The sequence below is a fragment of the Dromiciops gliroides genome, chromosome 5, assembly GCF_019393635.1.
Source record: "Dromiciops gliroides isolate mDroGli1 chromosome 5, mDroGli1.pri, whole genome shotgun sequence".
NCBI lineage: Eukaryota > Metazoa > Chordata > Mammalia > Microbiotheria > Microbiotheriidae > Dromiciops > Dromiciops gliroides.
Genome location: NC_057865.1, coordinates 36,432,952 through 36,460,479, shown reverse-complemented (window position 1 = coordinate 36,460,479; position 27,528 = coordinate 36,432,952). Strand labels below are relative to the sequence as shown.

Sequence of the window (27,528 nt, the reverse complement as noted above, 5' to 3'; positions counted from 1 at the left end):
GTTTTAAAGGAACCCATAACAATAATGTCTAGGAAAACAGAAAATATTTTCAGCAAAGTGAAAAAACAAAACAAGACTCTAGTGATCCCTGATATAACCCATGAAAACTAATTGGGTTAACTGTCATATCTCAATGGAAGAATATATACATAAGAAGATCTTTTTGATATTTTTCTGCATTAGCCAGGCACATACTTTTGTGGACAGGTAGAGACATCTTTAACCATGAAATCAAAATAGGAGTTTCATCAGAATGTAAACATCGTTAAGAACAACGGTATGTTTAAAGAAAAAGGGATGCTCATTGTTCTGATAAATGATAGAGTAATTTAAATTAGATGCGGATGAGCACTATTTTGCTTGATAAATAAAATACCTTATCTAAGAAAATACATCAAGCAAGTAGGACTTTGTAGGACTTCCTATCTGGGAATAAACATATTGCTCTCTCACAGTTAAAGTAAACTTATTTTTTGACTTTAAAAAAAATCCATTATCCATGGACCAGATTTCACAATGTTGGGCTTGTGCACTATTGCTTCCCAGATTTTAACTGAGACACTTTCCCAGATCATTCCTGTGACTGAAGTCACTTTTATTTCTATAGTTTTTTAGATGAGTATCATGTTCTATGTTCGAAGAGATGAAGAGTTCAGAGCTCATCGTGCAATAGAAAAGTTGATTTATTTTGAAAATGCTTGTGGTCTAATAACTCCGTGGCTGGCATAAAGAGGAAAGTAGGGGAAGATGTGTGTGTGTGTGTGTGTGTGTGTTAAGTTAAGAATTACTTAGTTTTTTGTTTTCCCCAGTATCCTGCTACCACCCTCTATTTTTTAGTATGCCAGATTAGAAAAGGGAAAAAAAGACGGCTCAGAAGGGGAAACAGCACTGTGAAAAGATGTCGAACGTTTCTCTTTGATGAAAAATGAGACTCTTATTTTAGTGAATATGTTATTGCCTCAACGCCAGGGGAAAAGCAACCGTCATTAGAAAAACGAATTGCTCAGCTGTTTATAAGCAAAAAGCTCTGGGGGAATTTCTCAGGACCCAAAAGGCAAAGCATTGCAGGGTTATGCAAACATATGTTGCAGGTGTTTTAGGGTAGACAGGTGGGCAAACCTCAACCACTGAAAAGGATTTGGTTTAATATACTGTAACTGAAACTAGAGCCCTAAATGCATCCAAGTGCAGAAGGGCCTGAGCAAGAGTGAACGGTATCTGCAGAGCAAAAATTCTCCCTAAAATAATTATCTTGTTAGTGCCAAGCAAACAGGGTTCTTTCTTCTGGTAGTTTTATAGCAAACAAATACTGCCAATTACAGTTTTTTGGAAAACTAAAGGTATTTTAAACCTGGAACAAAGAACAGCCTGAAATAGCAATAATTATCCCAAAAAGATAAGGATGAAGTATTGTTGCCTTTATTTAAACAAATATTCCTAAGGAGACAGTTTTCTGTAATATCCCCTCTTTGCTTCACCAGGCAACATTAGATTTATCATAATTCTCCTAAAGCCTAAAATATTTCTATATTAAAATGCTAATTTTGCCTCTCTGTGTGTGTTTCTTTTTTTCTTTCTTTCTTTCTTCTTCTTTTTTTTTTTATTTGCCTGTAATTAAAGCTGGGGAAATTTGTGATCTGATATTCACTGATCGCTAGAGGGTCTGCAAAGGTCATACCATTTCTGTCTCTTATTGCCCTCATCATTAAAAAAAAATACAAGTATACAGTGGCTCAAAAAATAGAGATCAGAAGTGTAAGAGTTCATAAAATTCCTTAGTAATTTAAGAAGCACTAATAAAAAACTTTGCACATATAAATACCAACAACTTAGGTACAAGCACTAATATTTCTAGCTCAGTAAATTACTCAGGTAAATTTATTTATCTTTCAGTGTTTACTGTGAATGAGTGTATTCAACCTTAATACAGATATCAATATATCTATTTATAAACAGTAACACCACTGATCCTTACTGAATCCAATTTCATGTTACTTTTACCACACTAATTTTCCAGTGTCTTGTATTGTGTTGATATTTTATCTAGAATCACAGAGGAGGAAGAGATGGGATATATGTATATAAAATCTAAGAGTAATACAGTAAGAATAATACATTCAACTTGATGTAGGTTTGAAAAATTTACAGTATTTTGTTCTCAGTTAGACGTCCAATGAAGATTCTTTCATGGCCACAGTTATGAAGCATCTCTACCATGTAATAATCATGACTGTCCTTTATTAGGAAATAAATATTAGAAACAATGAGTATGAAAAATATTGATAACATATGACATAAGAATCTAGAAAATTTAAATATATTTATCTAAAAACTAACTAAAAAAACTTCCAAAGGTCTTAAGATAATTTTTTTAATTTAAAAAAAAAATAGATAATTGGGTAAAACCCACAGACAAAATCCCTGAACTCATGCCAGCCTCATTTTACATACTGAATAAGCCCAATCCCCTTAAGTGACATCCCCATGTACCCTGGCAAGCAGAGATTTCAGATGGCAGAAAAGCACTTTAAACCACCTGTGCGTTGTGCTCTGTTTTTAACTTCATACAATAAATGTAGACCGAAAGAGAAATTAAAAATGTTTTCCCCTTCCTCTAATATATTTAAATATGTGCATTTGCTTAGAAGGTTGCCAGATTAACAGGCCCCCAAATATGCTATTTATATACAGAATGTAGGTGTTTAAAAAGAAAATGTATGGTGGTACTACAAGTTTTCTACTTTGCCCTAAAAATGTGGCTTAGCCCCATTGTTAAGAGCTCCCTTTCAGCCAGAAGAGACAGAAACTTTCTCTTTCACAGGGTGCTGGACTCTTGACCTTTCTGCTGAAAGTATGTCAGCATGAAGGCCAATGGTTCCAGTGGTTTACCTATGAGACATTACAAAGCAGTTTCTGTGGTCTCCTATCATTGTCCTTCCCCTTCCCTCCCAAAGCTGGAGCCAATTTCATTGTTGTCTTTTGAATACAGACTACATATAAGGCAATACAAAACTTCAGGTGAATACTGCTCAATTCTCCTTTCAATGCCATTTTCATATGCTTTCACCCAAAAAGAGCACGAACATATCACAAACAGAAGAATCTGCTATGCAAACTTACTCCTTAAATAACAAGCAGCGTTAAACAGCGGTGGCCCATCTGTGTCAATCCTGATCTGAATTATGGGGTTATGTCAGAATCACACTGGTCTCAGAAAGAAGATAAACTGAATGGGCGCATTGGTTGTAATCATTGCAGGTAACAACTAGGACCTCGTTTCGTCTTGTTCAACCAGAGATATTTCTCTCATGTGGAGCTCTTGTTGGAGTCCCTATTGTTATTATAGCCTTCTGTTTGTGGTCCTGCAGATGATGGTGTGTGGAGATGGCTCTCTTGGTGGAAGAGGCTGATTATTCCTCTGTGGGCATTCATGTGGTATTAGTGAAATCCTAGATGAGCTGAAAATGTCATCAAAATTCATAGAAGATTGTTTTGCAAAGCCTACTTTTTGCTTATTAACTTTGGTTACAGAGGGTTGTAGTATCCATTCATTCATTCATTCATTCATTCATTCATTCATTCATTCATTCATTCATTCTTCCAGGTACTGTTGTCAGCCTGCTAATTGGTCTCCCTGTCTCAAGCCTCTCTCCACTGTAATCCAACCTTGCCACAATGGTTTTCCTAAACTGTAGGTCTGCCTGTGTTAGCCACCTATTCAATAAACTCCACTGGTTCCCAGTTACCTACCTCCAAGATCAAATAGCCAGTCCTCTACTGGGCACATGGAGCTCTTCTTAACCCGTTTCCCCTCTGCTCTGCCCTCTCCCTGGCTGGAATGTTCTTATTCTCACTTCTGTCCTAACCCCACCAGGTACAGCTGCTTCCTCTCCTGGGATTACTCCCAATGTATTCTGCTGACAGCTTGGATAACCCAGTTACTTACAAGTCATTGCCCTAAATAGGGTGTGAGCTCCTTCAGGGCAGGGGCACGTACTTGCCCCTTTCTGTGTGCTTGGGCCTTAGTACTATGCTTGTTGACTAACTGGGACATCAAATGCATTGGTTTATTTCAGATCCTACCAGTTGGAATGGTCCAAGTCAGAGGTGTCCTGACTGACGCCCTCAAAGTTAGGATGCCTGGTTTAATGAATGAATGAAACACCATTTATTAAGCAGTTGCTACATGCCAGGCACTGGGAAAAGGACTTCAGCCTGTAGGGAGTTTATCTTCACCAGGGGAAGACAGCGTATACTAGAGAGTAGCGGCCAAGGAGGATCGCTTGCTCGGAGGAGTCACTGAGCAATCATGCCAGGTGCTCTGCCCACTTGCTTCTGTTTTCAGAACAAGAGGTGGGGGGCGGGGGGCAATGGCAGGAGGGCAGCCTCGGTGCGGCGTCATGGGTCTGGAGCCAGCTGTCACCTATCAGGAGAGTATGACCAGCATGAGGCGGAGGGTGGTGCCCCAGCAGGAAGACAGGCACGTTCTATCTCTCCTCTCTGCTTCCTTGAAGACTCAGCTCCAAGTCCACCTTCTGCAGGAGGACTTTCCCAGTCCCCTTACCTACAGAAGCCATCCCCTTTCAGATTACCTTCCATCTGCTTGGCAGAGATCTTTTATGTGTCTGAATATTACGTTGTTTTCTCAATTAGGATGCACTCTCCTGGAGGGCCTGGGGCTTTTTTGGCCTTTGTATTCCCAGTGCTATGCACAGGGCCCTGACACATTGTAAACACTTTTTAAAAAATGCTTGTTGACTGACCGAAGGGATGGTTCCCCTCTTTTCCGATCTCTCACGCCGCTCTTTATAGATCTCTGCTGTGTACTCCCGTATTACAGTTTGTATTATAGTTATTTGTGTATTTGTCCTGACCTCTTACCAACCCTTGGAGCACAAGGATTAGGCCTGTATGTAGTAGGCATTCCATAAATGTTTGGTGAATTGAATTGAATCTTTGTATCCCCAGGACCTAGAACAGAATATTGTCAAGAGAATGAACTTAATAACTTTTTGGAATTGTTGCACTGAGCTCTTCAGTGGTCTTTGTACCTCATGTCTCTTCCCACTCCAACCTGCCCTCCACCCAGCTGCTGCTAAAGTGATACTGTCAAGGCATGGCTCTGATAATGGCACTTCCCTAATCAATAAACTCCAGAGGCTCCCTATCATATTATTTTTAGGATGAAAACCACATTTCTCTATTCGACAACTAGCTCTAGCTTATCCAGCTGAAGGAATTGGGGTGTTTGGCTTGGAGAAGAGAAAACTCAGGCAGTCTATGGTTAACAGTGGAATGTGGGAGAGCCATCAGATTGGCTCACCATGACCTCAAAGGGAAGAAGCAGAAGTAATGGGTACAAATATAAACTTCCTAACAATGAGAACTCCAAAGGTGTACCAGGACGCCTTGAGAGGTGAAAAGTTCTCCCTCATGGAGGTCTCTGAGCTGAATCTGGAAAACCAGGTCAGGTAGATCAGAAGGGGCCTTTTGTTGGAGTCTGGGTTGGACCATATAGTTGCTGAGGTCCCTCCCAAATCTAAAATCCTGTGATTACGCCCTTCTCACCACATTACGCTCTACGGTCAGTCAAACTGGCCTTCCAATTTCCTATACAATACATTTCAGCACACATCTGGGCACCTTTGCTCAGGCTTTCTCTTATTCCTGGAATGCACTCCCGTCCAGCTCAAAGGCCACCTCCTACAGGAAGACAATCCCCGTGGCTGCTGCTGAGTCTTCTCTCTCTCTGCGCGCACGTGCGCACGCGCGCGCGCGCTCGCACACACACACACACACACAGTATTTTGTGTCTATTTCTTGTCCTTCTGATGGAATGAAAGTTCTCTGAGGGCAGGGATTGTTTCATTTCTATCTGTATCCAAAGTACTTAGCACAGTGTCTAGCACACAGCAGGTCAACTGATTTGATATATTAGGGTATGATCTACTAGCATAAAGGAACTGGAAAGGACATGAAGAACTCACCAAGAATCAACCATATGGTCAGTATTCCAACTTTCAAAGTTGGAACCATGAAGAACAGCATAACAACCTGACCCAATGTTGTTCCTATTGAGACAGATATTCAGATAGGAAGAAAGCAGCTTTTAAAATACTGACCCAGGTTTGTTTTCAATATAACTGCTGGGAAGGTGCCAAAAAATCTCAGTAATGTCATTATCATGGCGGTGTCTCCAGGACTGTAGCGCAGCAGAATGAACAGTGGCCTGGAGTCAGGAGATCCAGTTCTAGTTCTGGCTTTGCTAACTGTCTGATGAGCCTAGGCCAAGTCACTAAACTACTATATAGGTTTTCTCATCTGTAAAATGAGGGGGTGGGACTGGATGCTCTCAAAGATCCTGTCAAGCTTCAAAATTTTATGATTCTGCAAATGCACTGAAGAAGTTATCAGAGAACTGCCTGCTCCCTAAGTTTTTCTGGGTGGTTAGGATATCAGCCAGATAGAATCAGTAGCTTATTTTCATAGTTTCATTATAGCTTCAGGCAGTAACATTAAAGAAAAGTCAGCAATGGCAAAGAGTAGTTGTCCCTCTGTGTACTGTTAACAGACAGAATTGGTTAATAATTCTGTGTCTATAATTCTGAGCCACTTCAACACATGATCTAGACTCAATGGGTCTGCTTTAATTCCTTCCTTCCTTTCTCCCTTCCTTCCCTCCCTTAATATAAGTTAATTAACATCAACAAAAGTAATCAAATAAACATAGGAAAAAAACACACCTTAACTATGCCCCCCCCCCCTTGTTGAGAAGGTAGAACCAAAAGAATTAAATAATTAAATGACAAACAAGGAAATAAGATCCTTTTGTTCTATGGCCCCTTTCAGAATTTCACCACCTTCAGCCCTGCTTACTTAGGGATGCTTTAAAATACTAGTATTATTATCCAAATGAACACAGTTTTGTTTTATATTCCTTATTCCTTCCATTCTCTGCCCCTAGCCATGTCTTGACATCACAGTCCCTAGAGCTCAGTATAAAGATGCTGATTCCCAAGAAGTAAGGGCATTACCATAGCCACCCCAGAGGCCCTCACACTGGTACCAAGGACAAGGAAACCAGGAAGGAGGCAGAGGAGACTTACAAGGTACATGCCTAGAAGCCCTGCCTGCCTCTGCATCCATCTAGTAGAGGTAGAGAGACAGAAAGCAGCTGATGTGTTCTTTAGGCTGTAACCTGCAGGAGACTGTGCATGCCACAGGAAAGGTTGCCAACACGACCTCCCATTATGAATGCCAGAGGCAAGTGGGCGCGTGCTTTGTGCCATTTGGGCACCTTCCTGGTGTTCCTGTCTTTAGTATGAATCTTAGGGAACCTGTGGTAACACTGTATGAAAAGTGGAGGCTGATGGCTAGGCCTTGAAGATCACTAATGGCTTTTGAAAACTGGTTCAATGCTCTTTTAGATGCTGTTCTTTATTTCTCATTCTTAAGAAGCAGTGAGCCTAAATTGCAATTCAACTGCAAACAAAATTAGTTAACTCTTACTACATGAAGAGAAATCTTTTGCATTCTTGTCAATAGCTACTCTATAGTAAGTGTTGTGGAAAAATGTAAATTCACATTGAACCCTTAGGGGGGAAAAATCTAGAATGAAGCTAACTGGAAAGATGAGAAGAGTATGGAGGCTTAACTGATTTTCTGGATTTACAAGAACCAGAAACTACTCAACCTCTTTATTTTTTCTTCTTGATATTTTTCTCCTCAGTGTTGATCTCTGAAGACAAAAACCTAAAGTAGTACCTCAAAAGGAATGAATGAGATTTTTTTTTTTTTTAGTTGCGAGGGGCGGGAAGAGAGAAATGAAGTATTAAGGAAAATTTCAACACGTGTTATAGAAGCTTGAACAGAAAAAGGCCACAAGCGATCAAATTACTAACAAAAAATCTTGTAGCATGAAGACTGGTCAGCCCTAAGCCTAAGTCATTTTATGAAAAATCTCACAGCTCTCAGATTAATCAATTCATACCTCCTTCAACTCATTTTCAATAAACACTACAGATGAAGAGCTCCAAAGGGTTGTCAAAGGTGTGCAAAAAACCCTGGAGACTAAACTTTTGATTTCCTGTCGCAATGATATTCTCAAAGACATAATAGCAGTGGTATTTCTAAAGAGGGCAGGAGGGCAACTATCTCAGGTTATTTTCTCAGAAGCCAATGAAATTGAGAAAAATTATCACAGTGAGTAAGTGATGTTCCCATTGTGTTCAGCGAAAAGTTCTGGGCCCCTTGATCTTCTTCAGAGGCCATAGGCTGGTTCCAGTGTTTTCTTCCACTCCTCCCTCCACCCAATCACTGAATAATTTCTCCCAAAGTGGTAGCTGCTATGGTCATGTGGTTGAAAAGCTTGTGAAAGTGAAAAGAGAAGAAACAAACTAACACCAGTCCCGGAATGTTCTGTAACTTGTTTCTATGTTGTGCTTTCTCCTATCTTCCTTATTTGACATTAGCAGGCTTCAGCACTGATAACCTAATTAACACTTGAATGCTTTGCCCCAATGGGAGCATGGATAATTGAAATCCACAGAAAATCCCCAAATCTTATTTTATCCAATAGCTTCCATCTCCTTCCCCAAGAAAACCTTTATGAGAGATTCTAAATTGTGGTAAAATTGCCTACTTTAAGTTTTTAATATGATTTTATTTCTTCTATCTGCCCTTTGGGAAAGGTGATAATGTGAACACTGAAATGGTCAGAAGGAAGGCTGTAGGAATCCAAAGAAGGTGAAGCCAAGAGCTGGCACAACCTGCAAACAATCATTGAGACCTGAATGCCACTAACTGTGCCCAGAGGAGGCACAAAATTGTTGAACACTGCTGTGATCCTCAGAAGTAGGGCAAAGAGGGAGTGCCAAAGATCCTGTGGGTGCCCAATAAATAAAGGGCACAGGGTTGTGATACAGAGAGGGCCCAGGAGAATCTGACATGTACTTATGGCTCAACAAATGTAGTGTCATTGCGGTTCTTAAACCCAGGATGCTACTGCTGCTGGGTATCTAAAAGTCTCTTTTCCCCCTTCTTTTTTACAAGACCGCCAGCCAGCAAAAGTATTGGTTGGGCCAGGAATTGAAACAAAGGCAAAATGAGAAATGTGGGGCTGAATTGTTTCTTCAGTCGTGCCTTTGTTAACGGAGGCCTGAGGATGGCACCCATCACTCCAGTGTTCAACGTTCCTGTTTTGGGCAGGCAGTTAGAACTGCGAGGGAAAGTGATAGGCAAGATTTCTCTCTCCTAATTCTGTGCACGGGGCAATGCACAGGTGTTCCCTGTTGCGGTGACTGCCCCAGATGACTCTGGACATTCTGCTGAGGCCAGAAGGGACATTTATTTGCTCTCTGGAAGAGTTAATGTAGGTTTGGTTTGTCTCTGGGATTGCCAGTGTGACCTCGGCCAGTTCAGATCATAAACTTATCTGTCTTTTTGGTCACAGAGAACTGGAGAGGTGGGGGAGGACAGGCTCAGCAGGCTAGCGAACTGCCCCTGGTCATGCAGAGAGGAGTAACAGTGACTCATATTTCTGACAATTTAACCCTTGACAAAGCACTTTCCTCAGAATAACCCAATGTGGTTGGGAGAACATAATTATCCCAATTTTATTCATGAGGAAACAGGAGGTGAGAGACAGTTCCTGATTCTTTCCAGGTTACACAGTTAAGAAGTCACAGGTCAGGACTTGAACCCAGGCCTCCTGGGTTCTTCCCTTTCTGTACCTTTTCTATAAGAACACACTGTTAAGCATTGTTAAACGTGGTTCAAATACTCTTCTTGACACTTCTAGCTTGCTCACGTTTTTCTAACTCCTCTGATCAAGCCTTCATGGAGAATACTGTAGTTTCCATAAAACAACATGGGGAAAATAAACCTCATATTTATTATTCAAAATTGGAAAGGACAAACACCAAAGTAAATAAACTATTATATCAAAATTTCCTTCAGATGCTTAAAAAAGTTCCTGCCATTAAAGTCCTGCTTCCCTCCCACACATTTATTTATTACTTTCTTTGGGGGCCCTTTAAGGCATTCCTTAACAGGATCTTACTAAGAAAGAGCGTTTTGTTACATCCCATAAACATTCATTATCATGTGGCATTTTAGGTGCCAGGAGACTGGAAACAGAACTAGCCCCTGATCTCCGGGAGCTTATGTACTATGGAAGGAGAAACCATGGGCACAGAAGTCACAACAAGATGAGAGAGTTGACCCCATAGTTCTTTGTCTTTATCTGAAAGCACAATACTATACTTATTATGAATTGGACTGACATGGGAAGCCTCCATGGGCCACACATGTGTTAGGTTCTAGAGATAAAAATATGCAGGATAAATACAAAACTTTGGGGTCAGAAGAAGAGCACTAATAATGGGGGGGGTATAAAGGGGCGGCATGGGAGGGGAGGGAAAGGCCTCCCTATTCCTAAACTGTGATTCCATGAGACAGAGGTGTGGAAGAAGAATGTTCTGAGCACAGCAGGTGGCCTATGCATAGACACAAGAGAAGTATGGGAAATAACAAATAAGGTAATTTGGCTGGAACCTTGGATTCATGAGGGAGATTAATGTGTAATTAGTCTGTAAAGATAGGTTGAAAACAGACTATGAAAGACTTTGAATACCAAACAGAAGACAGACAGATAAAGCATTTATTTAGAAATTACTGTGCCAATGGGCTAAGCTCTAGTAATACAAATATAAGGAAAAACAAAAGGTAATTCCTTGCTCTCAAGGGGCTTGCATTCTAATGGGAAAAGGAGCTAGAAATTGGGGAGGTGGTAGACAAGGTAGACAAGTCCAGATATTAGTCAAGAGTGTAGTAGAAAAGTGAGAATGGAACTGTTCTAGGTATGAACTCACTAAATAGTGGAGCAGGTACAGGGGCAGAGGCATCTCCAAGGTAAGAATGTTGTTGACACAAAGATGGAGAAGTCTGGAGACTCAGGAGTGGGGCCAGGAGAGAAAAATATCTATTTTATTACAGGGGAAATAAGGAAACACTGAAGTCTCTTCATGAGGGGAGTCAATGAAAATACTTATGGGAGTTCAATGGAGAGAGACCGATTGGGGATTTACCGCAATAGTCCAGATAGGCGGTGTTGAGGGTCTGACCTAGAGTGGGAGCTGTGTGAGTAGATGGAAGGGGATGCATTTTAGAGACACTGTGGAGGTATGATCAACAAGATTTGGCAAATGACTGGATATGGTAGGGAGTGAAAGAAAGTGAAGGGCAGAGGGAGATACTGAGATTGAGAACCTGGGCAACTTAAAGGATGGCGATACCCTTGATAAAAACTCGGAAATTAGTAGGAGGGGTGGATTCCGGGAGAGGCTGTGAGATAATGAATTGTTCTGGTACCTGTTGAGTTTAATTGGTTGAGATTACTATGGGATATCTAGGTGGAGATAATTGGAAGGTAGTTAGGGATGCAGGATTAGAGATAAGGAGAGAGGTAAGGGCCGGATATGTGGATTTTGTAGCATATACACAGAAATGATAACTGAACCCATGGAAGTTGATGAGGTTACCAAGAGAAAGAGCATAGTATTAGGAAATGAAGAGAGGGCACTGGGCAGAGCCCTAGTGAGGGGATGAGGCATGGATAGTGCTCCAGCAAAAGAGACTGAAAAAGAAAAGCAAAAAAAAAAAAAAAAAAAAAAAAAAAAGAAAAGGCAAGAGAATAACCAGGAGAGAAGTGTGTCAAAAAGGTCCAAGGAAAGGAAAGTATCCAGGAGGAGAGAGTGGTCAATAGTGTCCAAAAATCCAGAAAGGTCAAGATAAGGAATAAAACCAGACTATTTGATTGAGAAGTTAGGAGAATAATAGTTACCGTGGATATAGCAATAATATATATTTTTGAGTGTTAGATTTGTTAAACTGTCCCCTTACCATAAAAATCAAGATAGTTACACTACAATGCCTTTTCTTTCTTTTTTAAATTGGTATCTATAGTTATCAACATTTTAGGCAATTTTTCCTTAAATTCCTCAAACATTTTAGAGAAATAGTTCAAAGTTCATGCTTTTATTTTAAAAACAAATTCCTCTGTAAACAAAAAGTTATTAACTGTATTGTTAGATTTCAAATAGCAAAACTGACAACTGCATGGATTTTGATATAATTCATCATTGTAGCTTGATAGGTAAAGTTTTTCTGGAGAAGGTTAAGAACTTGACTTGTTTTTAAACACACAAATAACTTAAAGAAGCCAGCCTTCTTGCTGAAAATCCAGTTTCTTAGATTTGAGGAAATATGTAGCAGCTGGGTGATGTGGTGGATAAAACAATGGAGTCACGAAGATATGGTTTAAAAACCAGCCTCTGATACTCAATAGATGTGTGACTCTGAGCAATCACTTCATGCCTGCCTAGCTCAGTTTCCTTATGTGTGAAATGGACAAAAGTCCCTACCTCACAGAGTTGTTGTGAGGAGCAAATGAGTTAACTTATAGAAAGCTCTTTGAAAACCTTAAAGTGCTATCTAAATGGCAGCTATTATTAATCAAGACACTGGGGTATACCTCCTAAAAACTGATCCCTCTGACAGTTATTTTCATTGTTTCCTAAAATATTTATGCATGATGGGTCCCCATAATATGATGTGATTAACAAATGGTTATTTAGAACATTATGAAAGAAGATGAGAAATTAAAGTTGTATAAAAAAAGACATATTTGATGAGCTCTTCGATCATTTTCTGGTCATCATTTAAGCATCCCCTACAATTAATTAAGAATTAAGAAGCCTCCTGATGAGGGTAAAAGAAGAGAGCATAAAAGCTGGCTTGAAGCTTAACATCAAAAAAATTAGGATCTTGGTAACTGGTCCCATCACTTCCTGGCAAATAGAAGGACTTGTCAGATTTTATATTATTGGGCTCAAAGATGAGTGCAGAAGGCAACTGCAGCCATGAAATTAAAAGACACTTATTCCTTGGAAGGAAAGCCATGGCAAATCTAGACAACATACTAAAAAGCAGAGACATCACCTTGCTGACAAAGGTATGTATAGTCAAGGCTATGGTTTTTTCAGTCACAATGTATGGTTGTGAGCACTGGACTATAACAAAAGCCGAGTGCCACAGAATGGATGTTTTTGAATTGTGGCGCTGGAGAAGACTTTTAAGGGTCCCTTGGACAGCAAGGAGATCAAATCAGTCAATATTTAAAGAAATCAATTCAGACTATTCATTGGAAAGTCAAACACTGAAGCTGAAGCTTAAATACTTTGGCCACATAAGGAGAAGATGGGACTCACTGGAAAAGACTGATACTGGGAAAGATTGAAGGCAAAAAGAAAAGGGGACAGTGGAGGATGAGAGAGACAGATAGTGTTATGGAAACAATGAATGTGACCTTGGACAGACTTCAAGAGACAGTGGAGGACAGAAGGGCCTGGCATGCTATGATCCAGGGGGTTACAGAGTCAAACATGACTGAACAACTGAAAAAACAACAACAACAACAACACCCCCCCCCCCCCGCTTTAATGACGTACCCTAGGGTAGAATTACAGCTCAAATTCTGCTAATATAACTACCACCATGTTTCTATAATAAAAAGATTTCCAAGTCCTTAGCCATAGTCTATTTATCTCAAACCACATTCAACAGTCATATGTCACTACAATCTGTAGAGTTTACTATCATGGAATGTGACCTTCAACTAAAAAAAACTAGGGACCTACCTTAAATAGACATTGTTTTTATTCTGAGAGAACTGTTTCATTTTTTTTCTCTGTATTGCCAACAGCTTCCACAGTTCTCAACACATAGTAGGTCCTCAAGAACTGTCTACTGAAATGAACTGTTAGAATGCTTGTCTCTTTAAGTATCTCACATGCTATAAGAGACTCAGGTTTAAAGCAGTATAGAACTTCCCCATTGGAAGTTCTTAAACTTTGATTTTCTTATGTTTTTAATATAGCCATTTAAGCCGCTAGGTAATATAGATGCCTGAGGAAGAAAAGAATATTAACTTTTAACTAGGATTATAATTTAAAGAATATTTCATTACCTTACTGAAATCAATCTGGTCTGATTGAACACAATATTTCTGGCAATATATATATAAAATTTGACTTGTTATACCATAAATTGGGGGGTAGAGAAATACACAGTCATACTTCTTAATGAAAGATATGCTGAATAAAAAAATAAACATTTAATTCAATTTGCATTTTTCATATTATTGCTGTTAATCTATGCAATTTTGAAAAGTTGGATGAATTCATAAACAAAACTTTCTTGGGTATTTATCTGTAATCAAAACATGTGCTTTGTTTAGATGTAAAAACATTTGATTATTTATAAAAACCAAAATATTTATGAAATAAAGTTCTTATGAGTTACAAGTAATCTGATGCTTTAAAAATGGTAACATTAGCAGCAATATCAAGAACTATTTTCCCCTCATTTCTTAGTTATGAGATCAGTCTAACAAAGAGAGTACAACCACAAGAAATCTTCATAATGCTAGTTTTCAAAGAAAATTTCCAGATCTTTGGTACTATGTTCAACCAAAGAGGAATTAGAAACCAATTTAATGAGGGTGATGGGGGGAGGGGGCGGGGGAAGAGGAACAGAAGGAAAAAGAAGCCTGTGGGCCAACAGACTGACTAAGTGGCCAGTCTTTCAGGCATGTAAAGCTACCTTAGAAGTATCTGGCATGTAAAGCAGCATCATGAAAAGAACATTAAATTGACATTCTCTACACACTGTTCAAACAGCCAGGCATCTATGTATTTCGGTGTGGAGGTGGGAGATCACTTAGATAATACTGAGTTAAAAGTAGGAATAAAATTTCCTCTGACCATGGGCGCTTGAAGTCTCAATTCCTGGAACACTTAGCTACTGAAGCACTAATTTCTGTAAAAGACCCATTTTGCTGAAGTCACCCAATGCTACTGATGCTGTCATGTGCATTTCCATTTATGTCTATTCTATACATATTAGATTACTTATACATATATAATATATATATATGTATAGATGAATGTAAAAAAATTCTCATTTTTGCATTATAAGTGTTAAATTGAATTACTCTATTAAAATCTGACACTTCAGAATTCAGATAAAGAAAAGAAACTTACTATTATCTCCAACGTGGAGGCCCAATTTGAATTGGACAAGTACAAGAACAGTGCACGTTACATATTTTTATAGCCAGTTTCTAAGTACGTGAATGGCTCTGTGAAATTAAACTGCCTTCTTTCTAACCAGTTTCCTCGGCAAACAGTAACATGCCCCAGTGAAAGGGCTGCTTAAAAACTTAGGAGGTATATTTCTTGAGAAACATTCGAGTCTCAGAGACTGACAAAGGAGAGCTGGCAAGTTCCTAACGTGCAATCTACAATGGTAATTTTTTATGTACTGTATTTCATTTGTAATAAGTCATTGTGATAAGGTTAACACTTCAACACACACAACAACATACAAATAAGAACGCCCAATGATGAAAATTACTTTGCTTATGTTGCTGTATTAGAATTTTATTTGCTAAAGGGTAAAAACAGATTTGCAAAATTCACAGTTAACTTAAAACAATAGTTTTAAACCTTTTATTCCTAGCCCTTACTGCCTTCAGGAGAGAAGGAACATCTGGTTATTTAAGGAACACAATATGTTCACATTTTCTATGACTTTTGTTTCTAATTGGGTTTTAAAATTTCTTTTATTTGAACAACTCTGGTTAGAACTCTGGTTTTTAATCACTTCATATTTTTCGGCTGGCCCTCCTCTCCCCCTAGTTTAACCAAGAGATTCTGGCTGCAAATCTATTCTGCGCTAGTGATATGACCAAAGGAAAGAAAATGAGACAATTAGGACAGGAAGCTGACAAGAGAAGCCTACAAACCATATTTATAATATATGGGATATGAGGGTCTGTAACAATTTTTCATACAGTAGTATTTGCTATCCCATCTCTTTACACAGAATAGATTTTCATAAACCTCAAACAGTACTCACACTGCCTAAGTATATGAAATTCCATTCATTATTTTTACCATAGGCACAAATATTTTTCTTTTCAAATATAAAATCTTGCTAGCAGAATCCCAATTATCAAGGTTCAGAATTTCTGATTCCTGTGGTTCAATCTCTAATAGAATTTCCCCCCTCTAATTCCAAGGCTAAAACAACATATTACTATCTTTGAGCACATGGGTAAATGTGTGTCTCTTGTTCCATATTCAACTGTATGCATTGATAGTCTATACAGGGATTCCATGGTGCTTCGAAGATTTTAACCATGCAGGTTGTTACAAATATTTTGTGCAGTGGTTCCAATGCCTTTTATCTTATGATTTACTCTAAGGGCTTCAGCACAGCCTACATTTCACATATTTTCTCTCTCTTACCCATCTCATCCCTACACCCACTAAACAACAAAAATAAGGAGACAATATTTTCATACTCTATGGTGAGAAAAGGAAGGAGTAAGAGTAACTTCTTTCCTCTGTCTAAAGTATTTCAGAAATGATTAGTTTCTTACCTACAATACACTATCAGGCAATTAAGAACTGGAAGAGGCAAAAGGTAGAGAGATAAAAATGGAAAGACGAGAAGAAACAAGACGGGAAGACAAACAGAAGATGGGAATGTTAGAAACTTAATTTGGTAGCAGGACGTGCCATGTGTCTTTTATTCTTCAGTGAACCCTTGGTGGTCCCTGCCCCCTAGGATGAGTGATATTAGTCCAGTTCATTAAGTACAGAAAATGTTAGATTAATTGGTAAAACAGTATTTCTTAAAGTTTCAGTATTTCTGCTTTCCTACCAAGCTATCAAGAGGCATATTTCTTCCTTTTGCCACCTTGTCCATGCTTCCAAGAACTCTCACTGCCCTGAGGAGACACCCAAGTCCTTTGCCGATGCTACTCGATTAATCTGCCTTAGGTTGCTTGGACAGTTCTGGCAGACTGTTGTAGGAAGCCCCACCTTTCTAGCCTCAAATACACCTTAGAGTATTTCCAGGTCCTACTGCTTTTTTTGATAGACTATTATTTTAAACTTTCATCCATACCCTCTGGCATTCCTTGTTTGTCAGTTACATGATGACTTTCAAAAGAGTTAATTAATTTTGACCAGTTTTACTAAAGTATATCAAGGAATATTTTAATTTCAAATCATGTTATAGTACATTATGGTTCAACACCAGCTGCAAGCTCAACAGGAGACAAGAACTTGATAAGGCAGCCAAGAACCTAATGAGGACGTGGGCTGCAGAGTGTCCAGGGCAAGAAGGGCATTCTCTGGCTGCTGTGCTCCGACCTGCTCGGACACATCTGGAATGGCACGATATGTTCTGGGTACACTTTGGGAGGGCCATGACACAAACAGAGCCCACCTTCAAGAGGGGAACCAAAGTGATCAAGGGCTTCTAGATGTCACATGAGGACTGGCATGCTTGTGGATGCCTCATCCTCTCTCTTCCAGTGACAAACTCTGTTTCGTCTCAATAGAAAGAAAACCTGACAATTCAGATTGTGTGTTCAGAAACGGTTTCAAGAAGAAACCCTCTTGCTGGAGGTCCTCAAGGAAAGGACTTGTCAGGGAAGTTTTAGAGGTATAGGGCATAGGGGAAAGGAGGAGAATAAACATTTACAAAGCACCTACTATGTGCCAGGTCTGCGCTAAGAGCTTTACAAATATCTCATTTGATTGTCATGAAACCTTGCGAGATAGGTGGTGTTATTACTCTCATTTTATAGTTGAGGATACTGAGGTAAACAGCTATTAAGTAGCCTGCCCAGGGTCACAGTTCTACTGAGTGTCTCAGTCTGGACTTGACTCAGTCCTGACTCCAGGCCTCGTGCTTTATTCCCTGTGCCACCCAACTTCCTCACACAGGTTGGAATAATAGACGGTTGCCAAGACCTAGTTCAATTTTAAGATTCTGTGAAGTTTGTGGGCAGGCCAGAGAAATATGTGATTGCTCTGACTGAAGTCGATAAACACTACTAATTTTAATTTGTTTAAATAAGTAATAATAATAATAATAATAATAAATAATTTGCCAAATAACTGGCAAATTTCTGCTCAAAAATAAATTAAAACCAATTAAAAATACCCTATATATTTTAAAAACTCACATGTTCTCAATTTATCAGTGTCTTCCAGTGGTTACAAGGCAAAATGCTATTATCTTGACTCACACCTGTACCTGGTGTGGAGGTAGTAGTTTCATACATTAAATCTCATCTTTTATTTTTAAAAAAAATTTAAATTTTTTAAAAGTAATAAACATTTTTGTTTATAGTTTTAGATTCCATTTTTTTTATCCCTTCTTCCCTCTCTCCCCTCTCAAAACTCATCTTTTAAATAATTCATTGATGGGGGATTTGTGTAACTGATCTTAATCTTCCTTTTTGTAGTTTCACTTATATATAGATGCCTTCTGTGGGAAGAAAACATGAAGTTTTTTCAGTCTAATGGTCTATAATAAGTCATTTGAAATTAGTAATTACTAAAAATGGAAACAAAATACCACTTCTGGGCAGCCAGGTAACATAGTGGATAGCACAATGGGCCTGGAGTCAAAAAATCTGAGTTAAAATCTGGACTCAGACACTAGCTATGGGACTCTGGGAAGGTCGCTTAACTGATACCGGCCTCAGTTTCCTTTTCTGTACAACAGTGAAATAATAGCACATGTTTCCCAGGCAGTTATTATTTTTTCAGCTAAATGACCCTTTTTTCCTTGTGTTTTCCTATAAATTAAACTTAACCAGTACTAGAATACACTCTGCAGAGATGGACGGATTTCACCAGCACATTGATCCTACTAAGAATGATTATATTTAAAAACAAATGGACAACTTATCCCTTCCTGGGGATGTTATGAGCCTGAAGGACTCCATTTGCTTTTTTTTTTTTTTTCTCTTTGCAATGGGTTATGTTCCTAATCCAGGCAGGGAAACCAAGTGCCTCCCTTGGCGTCTAAGCTTCTTTTGGGTCTCCATCTCATTGCCTGGTTTGGCTGTTTTTATTTCTGTCACTGTCACACCAAGTGTTTCATGGATGTCATGCAATGGACTGATTCTCAGAGAACCATTTGAATCTGTCTCCTCTTACCTAATTCCCTGGACCTTCCTCAAAGCTTATGATTAGGCTTTGACTTCAGTGCTTCAGGTCTTTTACTCTGCAATACTCCTGTGCATTTTGAATGAAGGAATTCTCTTTGTTAACAGGGTGAATTCTGCCCCCCCCCCCCCCCCCCCCCCCCCCCCCCCCCCCGTTAAAGAACGATTTGATTGTACTTTGTTCAGTTACTTCCTTTACATTTCATACTATCGTCCCCTGTCATAGTATGTACAGGTCTTCTGTGCACGTGAAAAGTATTCAATCACAGCCACAGAAACATGAAAAAGCACCTGGATTCACTAATAACACTGACGGACCCGCCCAGGATCCTCCTCCAATGTGGGTGATTCATGGGAAGCAGAACTCCGTTATTCTAGGGAACAAATTACAAAGAGAGATGGTTGTGGCTAAGACACCCTTTTTTCCCTGTCCTGGATTAAATAAAAAAAAAAATACCCAGGTAGGATTTCTAATTTGGTGGTTTAGCACTGAGTCTCTCCTCTGCCTTTATTCTCCTTATGGAAATATCTTTTAATCTTGTTGTCTATAACCAAAATACATACGAGAATATAAATTTGGGACTGATTTCATAGGCCACCACCTAAATCTTTCAAAAACTACATGTACTTCTTATATATCAGAGAAATGATAGATTATATTTCTGATGCCCAAAGAAATTTCAGTGTGTAAAAGAAATGATGCAAAAATACATATTTCTGAAGAAAATCGCTCTAGGTGTGAGGAGACAATATTTTTGAATCCATAAAAGAATGGATGGAGGATCGAGGCAAGGACAGGAGTCGGCGAGTGATGAAAGTGAAGCAATCTTTCAGATTCTAAAGGGCACTGAACTTCGAGGCCAGGGGAGGCTCAGAGAGAGCTTTGGCAGCATAACCAACCGACAGACTGACTCAAAGACAATTCTAAAGCTGCCAGCACAACTGTTTTGGGGGGTCTGCCAAAGATCCAAAGGCTGCGATTATCACCCAATGCCTGGCATCCTTATATTCATTTCTGAGCACTCTCTCTTTCTCTCTCACTTCATCCAATATTTTTGTTTGGCTCAAAAGCAGCAAGGATTCACAGATTTTTTTTTTAAGATCATTAAATGTTCTTATTTTCAAGAAATATAACATTAGTTGTAAAAGTGCACACTTTTTCTATGAAGTGTAAAGAAAATTTCTGTGCAATGCTCTCATCTTTCATAGGGCAAATCTGCTTTGGAGCCTGTTTAAATATCCATCTGAAATCCTGCTAACTCTAAGATTTAGAAAAGCACAGTCTCTGGATTAAATAAATTCAGGGTTTGAGTATCGAGTAAATGAGAATGGTGAGCGATGGTCTGTTTTCTGGATAGAGTTTGTTGGTCTTCCTATTGGCCTCCAGGCTCTACTTTGGCACATGGTCCCCTGTGAGGGACGCCAAAGATGAGATGTGGCTGTGTGGGGAGGTCGTTGTGAACGATCTGTTTGACTTAGCAGCACTGCACAATGGCACAACCAGGCCCTTTGGAGGATGGGAGACTTATTCTTCCGTTTCACACGACACCCTTCAATATAATTAATTGCAGCATCTTTGGTCTCTGAAGTCAGCGACGGTTTCTCTTTTTGGTTTGCTTATCATCAACTCAGGAGTAAACTTTATATGAATTCTTTATATTATGTGAAAATGAGGGTCCCCCCATCAAGTCAATAACATAAGTTTCTTAACTAGAAGACTTACCTTTGGGTCTCGAAGGAACAGAGCCCTGAGGATAAGTGAATGTACATCCCTGATTGGTGGGTAATGCATAAGAAGTCCCAGGCAGGTCTGATAGTTACTGGAGATCACTAAAAAAAAGGCAAAGAGGTAAGACCAATTGAATAGATCCCAGTTAAAGTTTTTCTTTTTTTGATATCATTGAATTGATAAGATCAGACTTCTCAGAGTTAAAGAAAACAAAAGCAATCTGCACAGATCATTTGGTGTTCTTTTTTAGCTGATAAAAGGACTCAGTGATTAGGTTTGGGGGTAACAGGAAGGAGCTAGGAAGACCTGGGTTCAAGTCATGTCTCTGACTCATAGAGTCTGTGTGACCCTAGGTGAGTCACTGGGCCTTTGTGCTCTGGGCACCTTGCTAAGGCTGTATGCTGCAAAGAGGGTGCAGAGCTACATTGGGAGATACCAAGGAAACCAAAGGTCAGGCCCCTTTCCCAGGCCCTTACATATTCAAGTATCACTTTGACCCGATGATACAGTTTTTAAACACTCTTTAGTTATATTAATGGCTACCGATATCATTTTTAGGGTATGGCAGGCATATATGTACACATATCAAACTATAAAATAGACATAGATTGTTGCTCTTCCTGGACTTTTGTGCTTTGTGTCTCTAGTTTTGCTACTTACAGACTCTTACTTAAACCCACGACAACACGGACCTCTTCAAATGTCTCAAATATATGTGTTTTGTTCCTGGTAAACAGGAGATTTAAGTGAATACCTATGTGACACTTCCAGAATGTGAATGTAGTAACAGTTACCTTTTAAGTCTAACTGCCTATGAGACTGTCATTTCAGTTAAAACCAACCTAATTATGAGTGCAATTATTAAACACATCTTTTTAGGCAGGTCTCTGTAAACGACTCCATTTCTTCAGCACCGTCTAAATTCAGGCCGTCCATCTGCTACGGCTGTCAAAGCAGAGCCTATTAGTGATGCTGGTTTTATGTACCATATAGGCTGTCTCCAACAATACTAAATGTATAGAAACTTTACGTTACTTTTGTTACAACCCAATCCTTTTCATCAATCAGGATGGTGAGCTGAAAAAATGTCTCTGAAGGCACAGAAAATAACGGCAAGTCAGGAGGATCAGCCCTAACTGTCTTATAGCTATGGAGAAATTCTGGATTCTCTGCCTTCCCTCTCACGTTGGAAGCATCATCTCTTGCTGTACCTTCTTTCACCCTCCCCCATGAGGATTATGGGGAAAGGATGCAGGACTGGGCAAAATGAATAATTATAATCTGTGCAGGGAACCACTTTATCATCTTCACTTCCGTTGCTGATCCGACAGCTTGTAATTTCATACATCTGCTTTCATTTGTAAAGCACTCACTTATCCTACTCCTTCTTTATCTGTTCGGCGTTTTCTTTTCTCATTCTTTTGTTTTTCTTCTTCGTATTCTGATACCCAATTTCCCCTCCCCCACTCCCAAAGTCACAATGCTTGCACACTAAGAATGGTAAAAGGGTTCTCACTCACCCTTTTCTTATATAGCTATTATGATGCACCAAATATACTTATACACACACACACACACACACACACACACACCAGAAACAATCAAACTCATAAATCAGAAAATTACTTTTTAAAAACTGTTCAGCGGTTCAAAATTAGAAACTGGTCAGATCTAACCAGCTATTTTAGTAATGTGGCTTAAGTCATCTATTTTTTAGCCATGTAAGACTGAATAAACTGAATGAAGAAAAAACCCTGCAAAGTAGGCCTGTGAATGATAGCTACTTAAAATATCTCAGTGGAAATGTGGATCAATATAATCTATTTAGATTGGTCAGACCTGAAATAATAATTGAGAACCTACCATGTGCGTGAATATATATATGTATTTACTTATTTCAAAGTGTTTTGAATGTTAATTATTTGAACTCTCATCAATACAAAACAGTCTAACATACAACGACAATGTTAAGTGGGATAGGGGAGAGAGTGGAGAAGAAATGAATCGGGTACGAAGGCAAGAGAACCTTCATTCATCTTTGACCTTTCAGAAAGAAGTAGAAAATACAGTCACATCCTTCTTCACACATTAGTGTTTCTTTTCTTTTTTTTGACCAAATAGCCTGACACCTTTGAAACACCAAGTCCTTAGGAGTTTTTGTCACCGGTTACTGTTGTGATAGCTCTCTTCTCTTAGTGTTTATTAATCAGCCGCCTGGATTCCCTTCTAAAAGCAGGCCAGATAAACGCTATCATCAACACTAAGTCTCCAACAGGTCCTGCCTGTGTTTATTTTTTTAGAACCTGTTGTACTAAACAAACTGAGACCGTCACAGAAGTATGTCAAGTTTCATCTTCCAGATCTGAAACCAAGGCTGCCTGGTTCTTTTTAGCTAGGAAATACCATTCTCCTCTCAGTCGCAAAATAAAACCTTTACAAAGGGATTCTTTAAATCACGTCTTCCCTTAAAACCTAAGGCAATATTTTCACCCTTATCTTGTTGGCTAAAAAAACACAATCTTTCCAAGTGGACCCTGTTCTCCATAGCTCTGCATTCGGCCATCAAGTACCAGTGGTGGGGTTTAAGGACTGGAGGAACATCCTTTTGCAATTTAAACTTCTTTTCTTTCTTGCCCAGATTAGCCAGAGCCTCAGGACAATTGACTTACCACGGCAAAAAGCCCAGGAAAACAAAGTGGCCAGAGGAGGGGGAAAGATGGCTATTTGACTTTTTCCCCACTGGGAGCTGAGCGACTAAAAAGGGGTGAGGGGGAGAGAGCCCGACTGGCCCTGCCAAGAAGGAGGCCCCACTAAAACAGGTGAGGTAGCAGTGCCACAGAGAGAATGGAAAGGTCAGAATGACCAAGGCCCCAACAATGCCTCCTTTGGTCCTTCTCCAGATCCTCTGGGAAGTAAATGTCAAGAGGAAGCAGGAAACAGTATCTGTAGTGCCCACACCAGCGCAGGGGCCTGGGTGAGCTGCTCCGGGGTCACTGGCACACAGGGATGGCCCGGGGCACACTTAGTATATTACCCTCTACACACCTATGGTCACAGCACTGCCATAAGGTTGCAAAGGAGGATGATGGGACAACCACACTCTGGAGCACAAGTGTAAACTCTACCAAGGATGTCCCAATGAAACGACCAGGAGCCCACACAGAGGAGCTGCTGGGCAACTGCCCAGCCACAGGCCTCCACTTGCTCTCCATTTGCCCTCCTTTTTCTTACCATCCCCTAAGGATTTTTCTCTGCTGGCTGGCTGATGTCAGTCTGGAAGTAAACTATGCAGGCAGAATTTGGAAGATGCTAATACATTTGTCCTGGCACTGGGGCTGGTTCTGCCCAGTGAGAGGAACTATGGCTTTGGATCGGTTCTGTTCCACGTAAGGAGGTGCAGAGGAAAGAGCATGGAATGGCAATGAGAATGGGAAAAGGAGTATGAAGAGAGAGGGAAAGCATGAGGTAAGAGGAAGTGGTGGGAAGATAAAGATACTGAAGGAGGAAGGAGATAAAGAACTATCTGATGGATAGATGGTGAGAGGGGTGAAGGAGCAAAGAACAGAGGGTGTGGCAATGCTCTGGTACTTCCAGCTGACTAATGACATCTTTCCTCTGAGGCTCAGAAGCTCTGTCTGTAACATGGGACAAACAGGACTCATGCCACCTCACTGTGGTGACTCAAGTACTTAGGAAACCTTACCGGGCTATGGGAGTGTGAGTTACCCATTGTACTTTAGTGAGCAAGGTGATTCACCTCAAACAGCATAGCCCAACTCATGGAGGTGTGTCAGTCACAAAGAAGATCAACATGTGTGTCTATCCGTTGGCTCACTGTTGACCAAGTAGGGCTAAAACAATTTTTTTCATGTGTTATCAAAATCAGTTAAGAAAAAATAACACTGCATTTGTAACCTTCTGCAGTACAAAGTGAGACTGATTTTTGGATATGGCTTATGGAGCTTGGTATCATCACATTACAGTCACACCTCCTGCATTACAGTGGTGCTAAGTAGCTCATCAAAGGGCAATCATTCTATTCACCCGTCATTTGTTCAAAACATGTCGATGATTCTTCCAAGCTAGAATAGGGCCAGAGGACAGAGAACACTTGTCCTTTCTGGGCTGCCAAGCACTGCACTTATACAGTGGATGTCACCCTCGCCATAGCCCTCTGAGGCAGGTACTACGGGCACCCTTTTTGCAGATGAGGGAACTGAGGCTGAGAAGCTAAATGACTTGCCCAAGGTCACACAGCCACTGGGTACAAGGGGGAGAATTTGAGCCCAAGCTGATCTTCCCAAGACACTGTCCTGTGTCTTGGTCCTACACTGGGCATTGGCATAAGCACAACTTTGGGGTGTGTGGGTGTTGAGCAGTAAATCTTAGTCCATAATTTCACATGGTTCTGAGGTGGGAGCATGTTCTTCCTCCTAAGTTCTTTAATCAGAACTGATGTGGGCTGTTGTGATCTTACAAAGAAAGGAACCTCTTGGAGTAACGGTTTAATTGGATGTAAGAAACAGCCTGCAGGGCAGCTAGGTGGCACAGTGGATAGAGCACCAGCCCTGGAGTCAGGAGTACCTGAGTTCAGATCCGGCCTCAGACACTTAACACTTACTAGCTGTGTGACCCTGGGCAAGTCACTTAACCCCAATTGCCTCACCAAAAAAAAAAAAAAAAAAGAAAGAAAAGAAACAGCCTGCTCATTTGTTTGGGGTTCTCACAGTCCAAACAGAGGATTTAGGTTCAAATCCCTGCTCTACCACTTGCTACTGTGTGACCTCCATGGGACTCAGTTTCCTCAACTGAAAAATGAGATAGCTGGACTACAAGAGCTCAAAAGTTCCTTCTTGATCTAAAGTGAGGCTGCTACGGAATCACTTTGAGGTACTTTTCATATGTTCATATCTATTATCTTCTATCTACTACTTTGCATCTACTATTTATATCCTTAGAGCCTATCACAGAACCTGATGCACAATAGGTCAGTCAGTATTTCTTAAGCTCCTACTATGTGCTGGGCACTGAGGATACCCCTCCCCTGAAAGGCGAGAAGAGTCTCTATTCGCACAACTTAATGTGCAGACAATCTGCAAACAAGACACATGCAGGATAAATGGGGCTAATCAGCAGAGGGAGGCTGTAGCATTAGGGGTCAGGAAGGACTTCTTACAGAAGGTGGGGTTTTAGCTGAGACCCCAAGGAAGCCCACAGGTGGAGATGAGGAGGGAAAGTTCTCCAGGCACGGAGGACAGGGAGAAAAACACGCCTGAAGCTGAATGTGTGTGTGTGTGGGGTCTTTGAGGAGTGGTCAGAGGCCAGTATCAGCGGACTGCAGAATACTGGGGGGCGGGGGGGTTAGGAGGATGAAAGAAGTCTCTAGGTGGGAGGGAGAGGGTTATGAAGGGCTTAGGTGTAACAAATGTTGGGATGGAAGGGTACCGAAATCATGTCACATTTCAGATCATTTTCACCAGGTAAGGCTTTCAAAACCTGAGTGGTTTAAAAAGATTAAAGATTCTATCCTATATCTATTTTTCCACTGGAAAAAGCTGATCTCATTAAATTATACAGTCTTCCAAAGGGAAAAGAGAAGGAAAATGTTAAGCAGCTACGTTGGTCTCCATCTAATAAAATATCCAGGAGATGTGAACTAGGGTTAAGAAAAGGTCTGGCCCTAAGAGAAATGGGTTATTACCTTAAAGCAAGAGCAAATGATAGCTAGAGCTAATTTCTCAAAGCAAGGAGAGGAGTAACCTACATGGTTAAAAAATATGTTCATCATATAGAACTTGGCCCACATGAACGGATGGAACAATAATTTTCAGTGTGAAGCTTGAACCTGAGTGAGCCACAAACCCTGACTTCATTCTTCTGCTACAAAAAGCATGCCCAAAGTAAAACCACTTTAATTTCATGACTAAAATGTGAATATTGAATTGGGGAAAAATGTGAAACATTGGACAATATTATACACAGAGAACAGGATTTTAAGTTATCAACTAGTTTAAAGGATGTTTAAATTATAAAGTTCTTCCTTATATCTTCCATGTAAAAGGTCCCAGGAAAGAGAAAACAATTTGGCGAGCCTGTCCATAAGAGGAAGAACCAAATTAACTGAGCTCTGTCAAAGGATTAGGATAACCAAACCAGAGAGTGAAAGAAAACAAAATAGCAATATTTATAAAAGACCACAGTTCCAATATGTTTTAAAAACTAGTATGCTGAGCAAATTTTATTTATATTGGAATATAAGGCTAATTTACCATTAGGGAAACTATCACCATAATTATGTGAATCAAAATATTGTTATTATATCAACAAGTGTGATAAAACCTCTGATAAAATATAGTACAGCTTAAAAAGCAAACACAAAGGAATAAAAGAACCTTCACTATATCAACAAAAGTATCTATCTAAAATCAAGAGCTAGTATCAAATATAAAAGAGTAATGACAGGTACATTCCTAATAAGATAAGGGGTGAAGTAAGGATGCCTGATGTATCTATTATGATTTGACACAGTGCTAGAAATGCTAACAATAGCAAGAAGATAATAAAAAGAAAATAAGCACAGGCAAAGAGAAGAAGAAAAGATTAAATGGGACAATAATTTTAGTAAACAGGATAGACAACAAATCTGTGAAAATCAACAACTTTTTTGGTATTTTATTAAAATTCAGGAGGAAGGTGCAACTAGGTG

General features: G+C 39.8%; 1 protein-coding gene across 16 annotated transcripts in view; it reads right to left on the bottom strand.

Moving 5' to 3' along the window:
* Positions 1-27,528, bottom strand: part of TBC1D5 (TBC1 domain family member 5) — a 611,040-nt gene that overhangs the window by 107,199 nt on the left and 476,313 nt on the right. For all 16 annotated transcript variants that reach the window (XM_043966947.1, XM_043966952.1, XM_043966957.1 and 13 more), the window contains one exon: positions 20,817-20,923. In XM_043966947.1, coding sequence (XP_043822882.1) covers positions 20,817-20,923 — 107 coding nt within the window. The remainder of the gene's footprint in view (positions 1-20,816; positions 20,924-27,528) is intronic.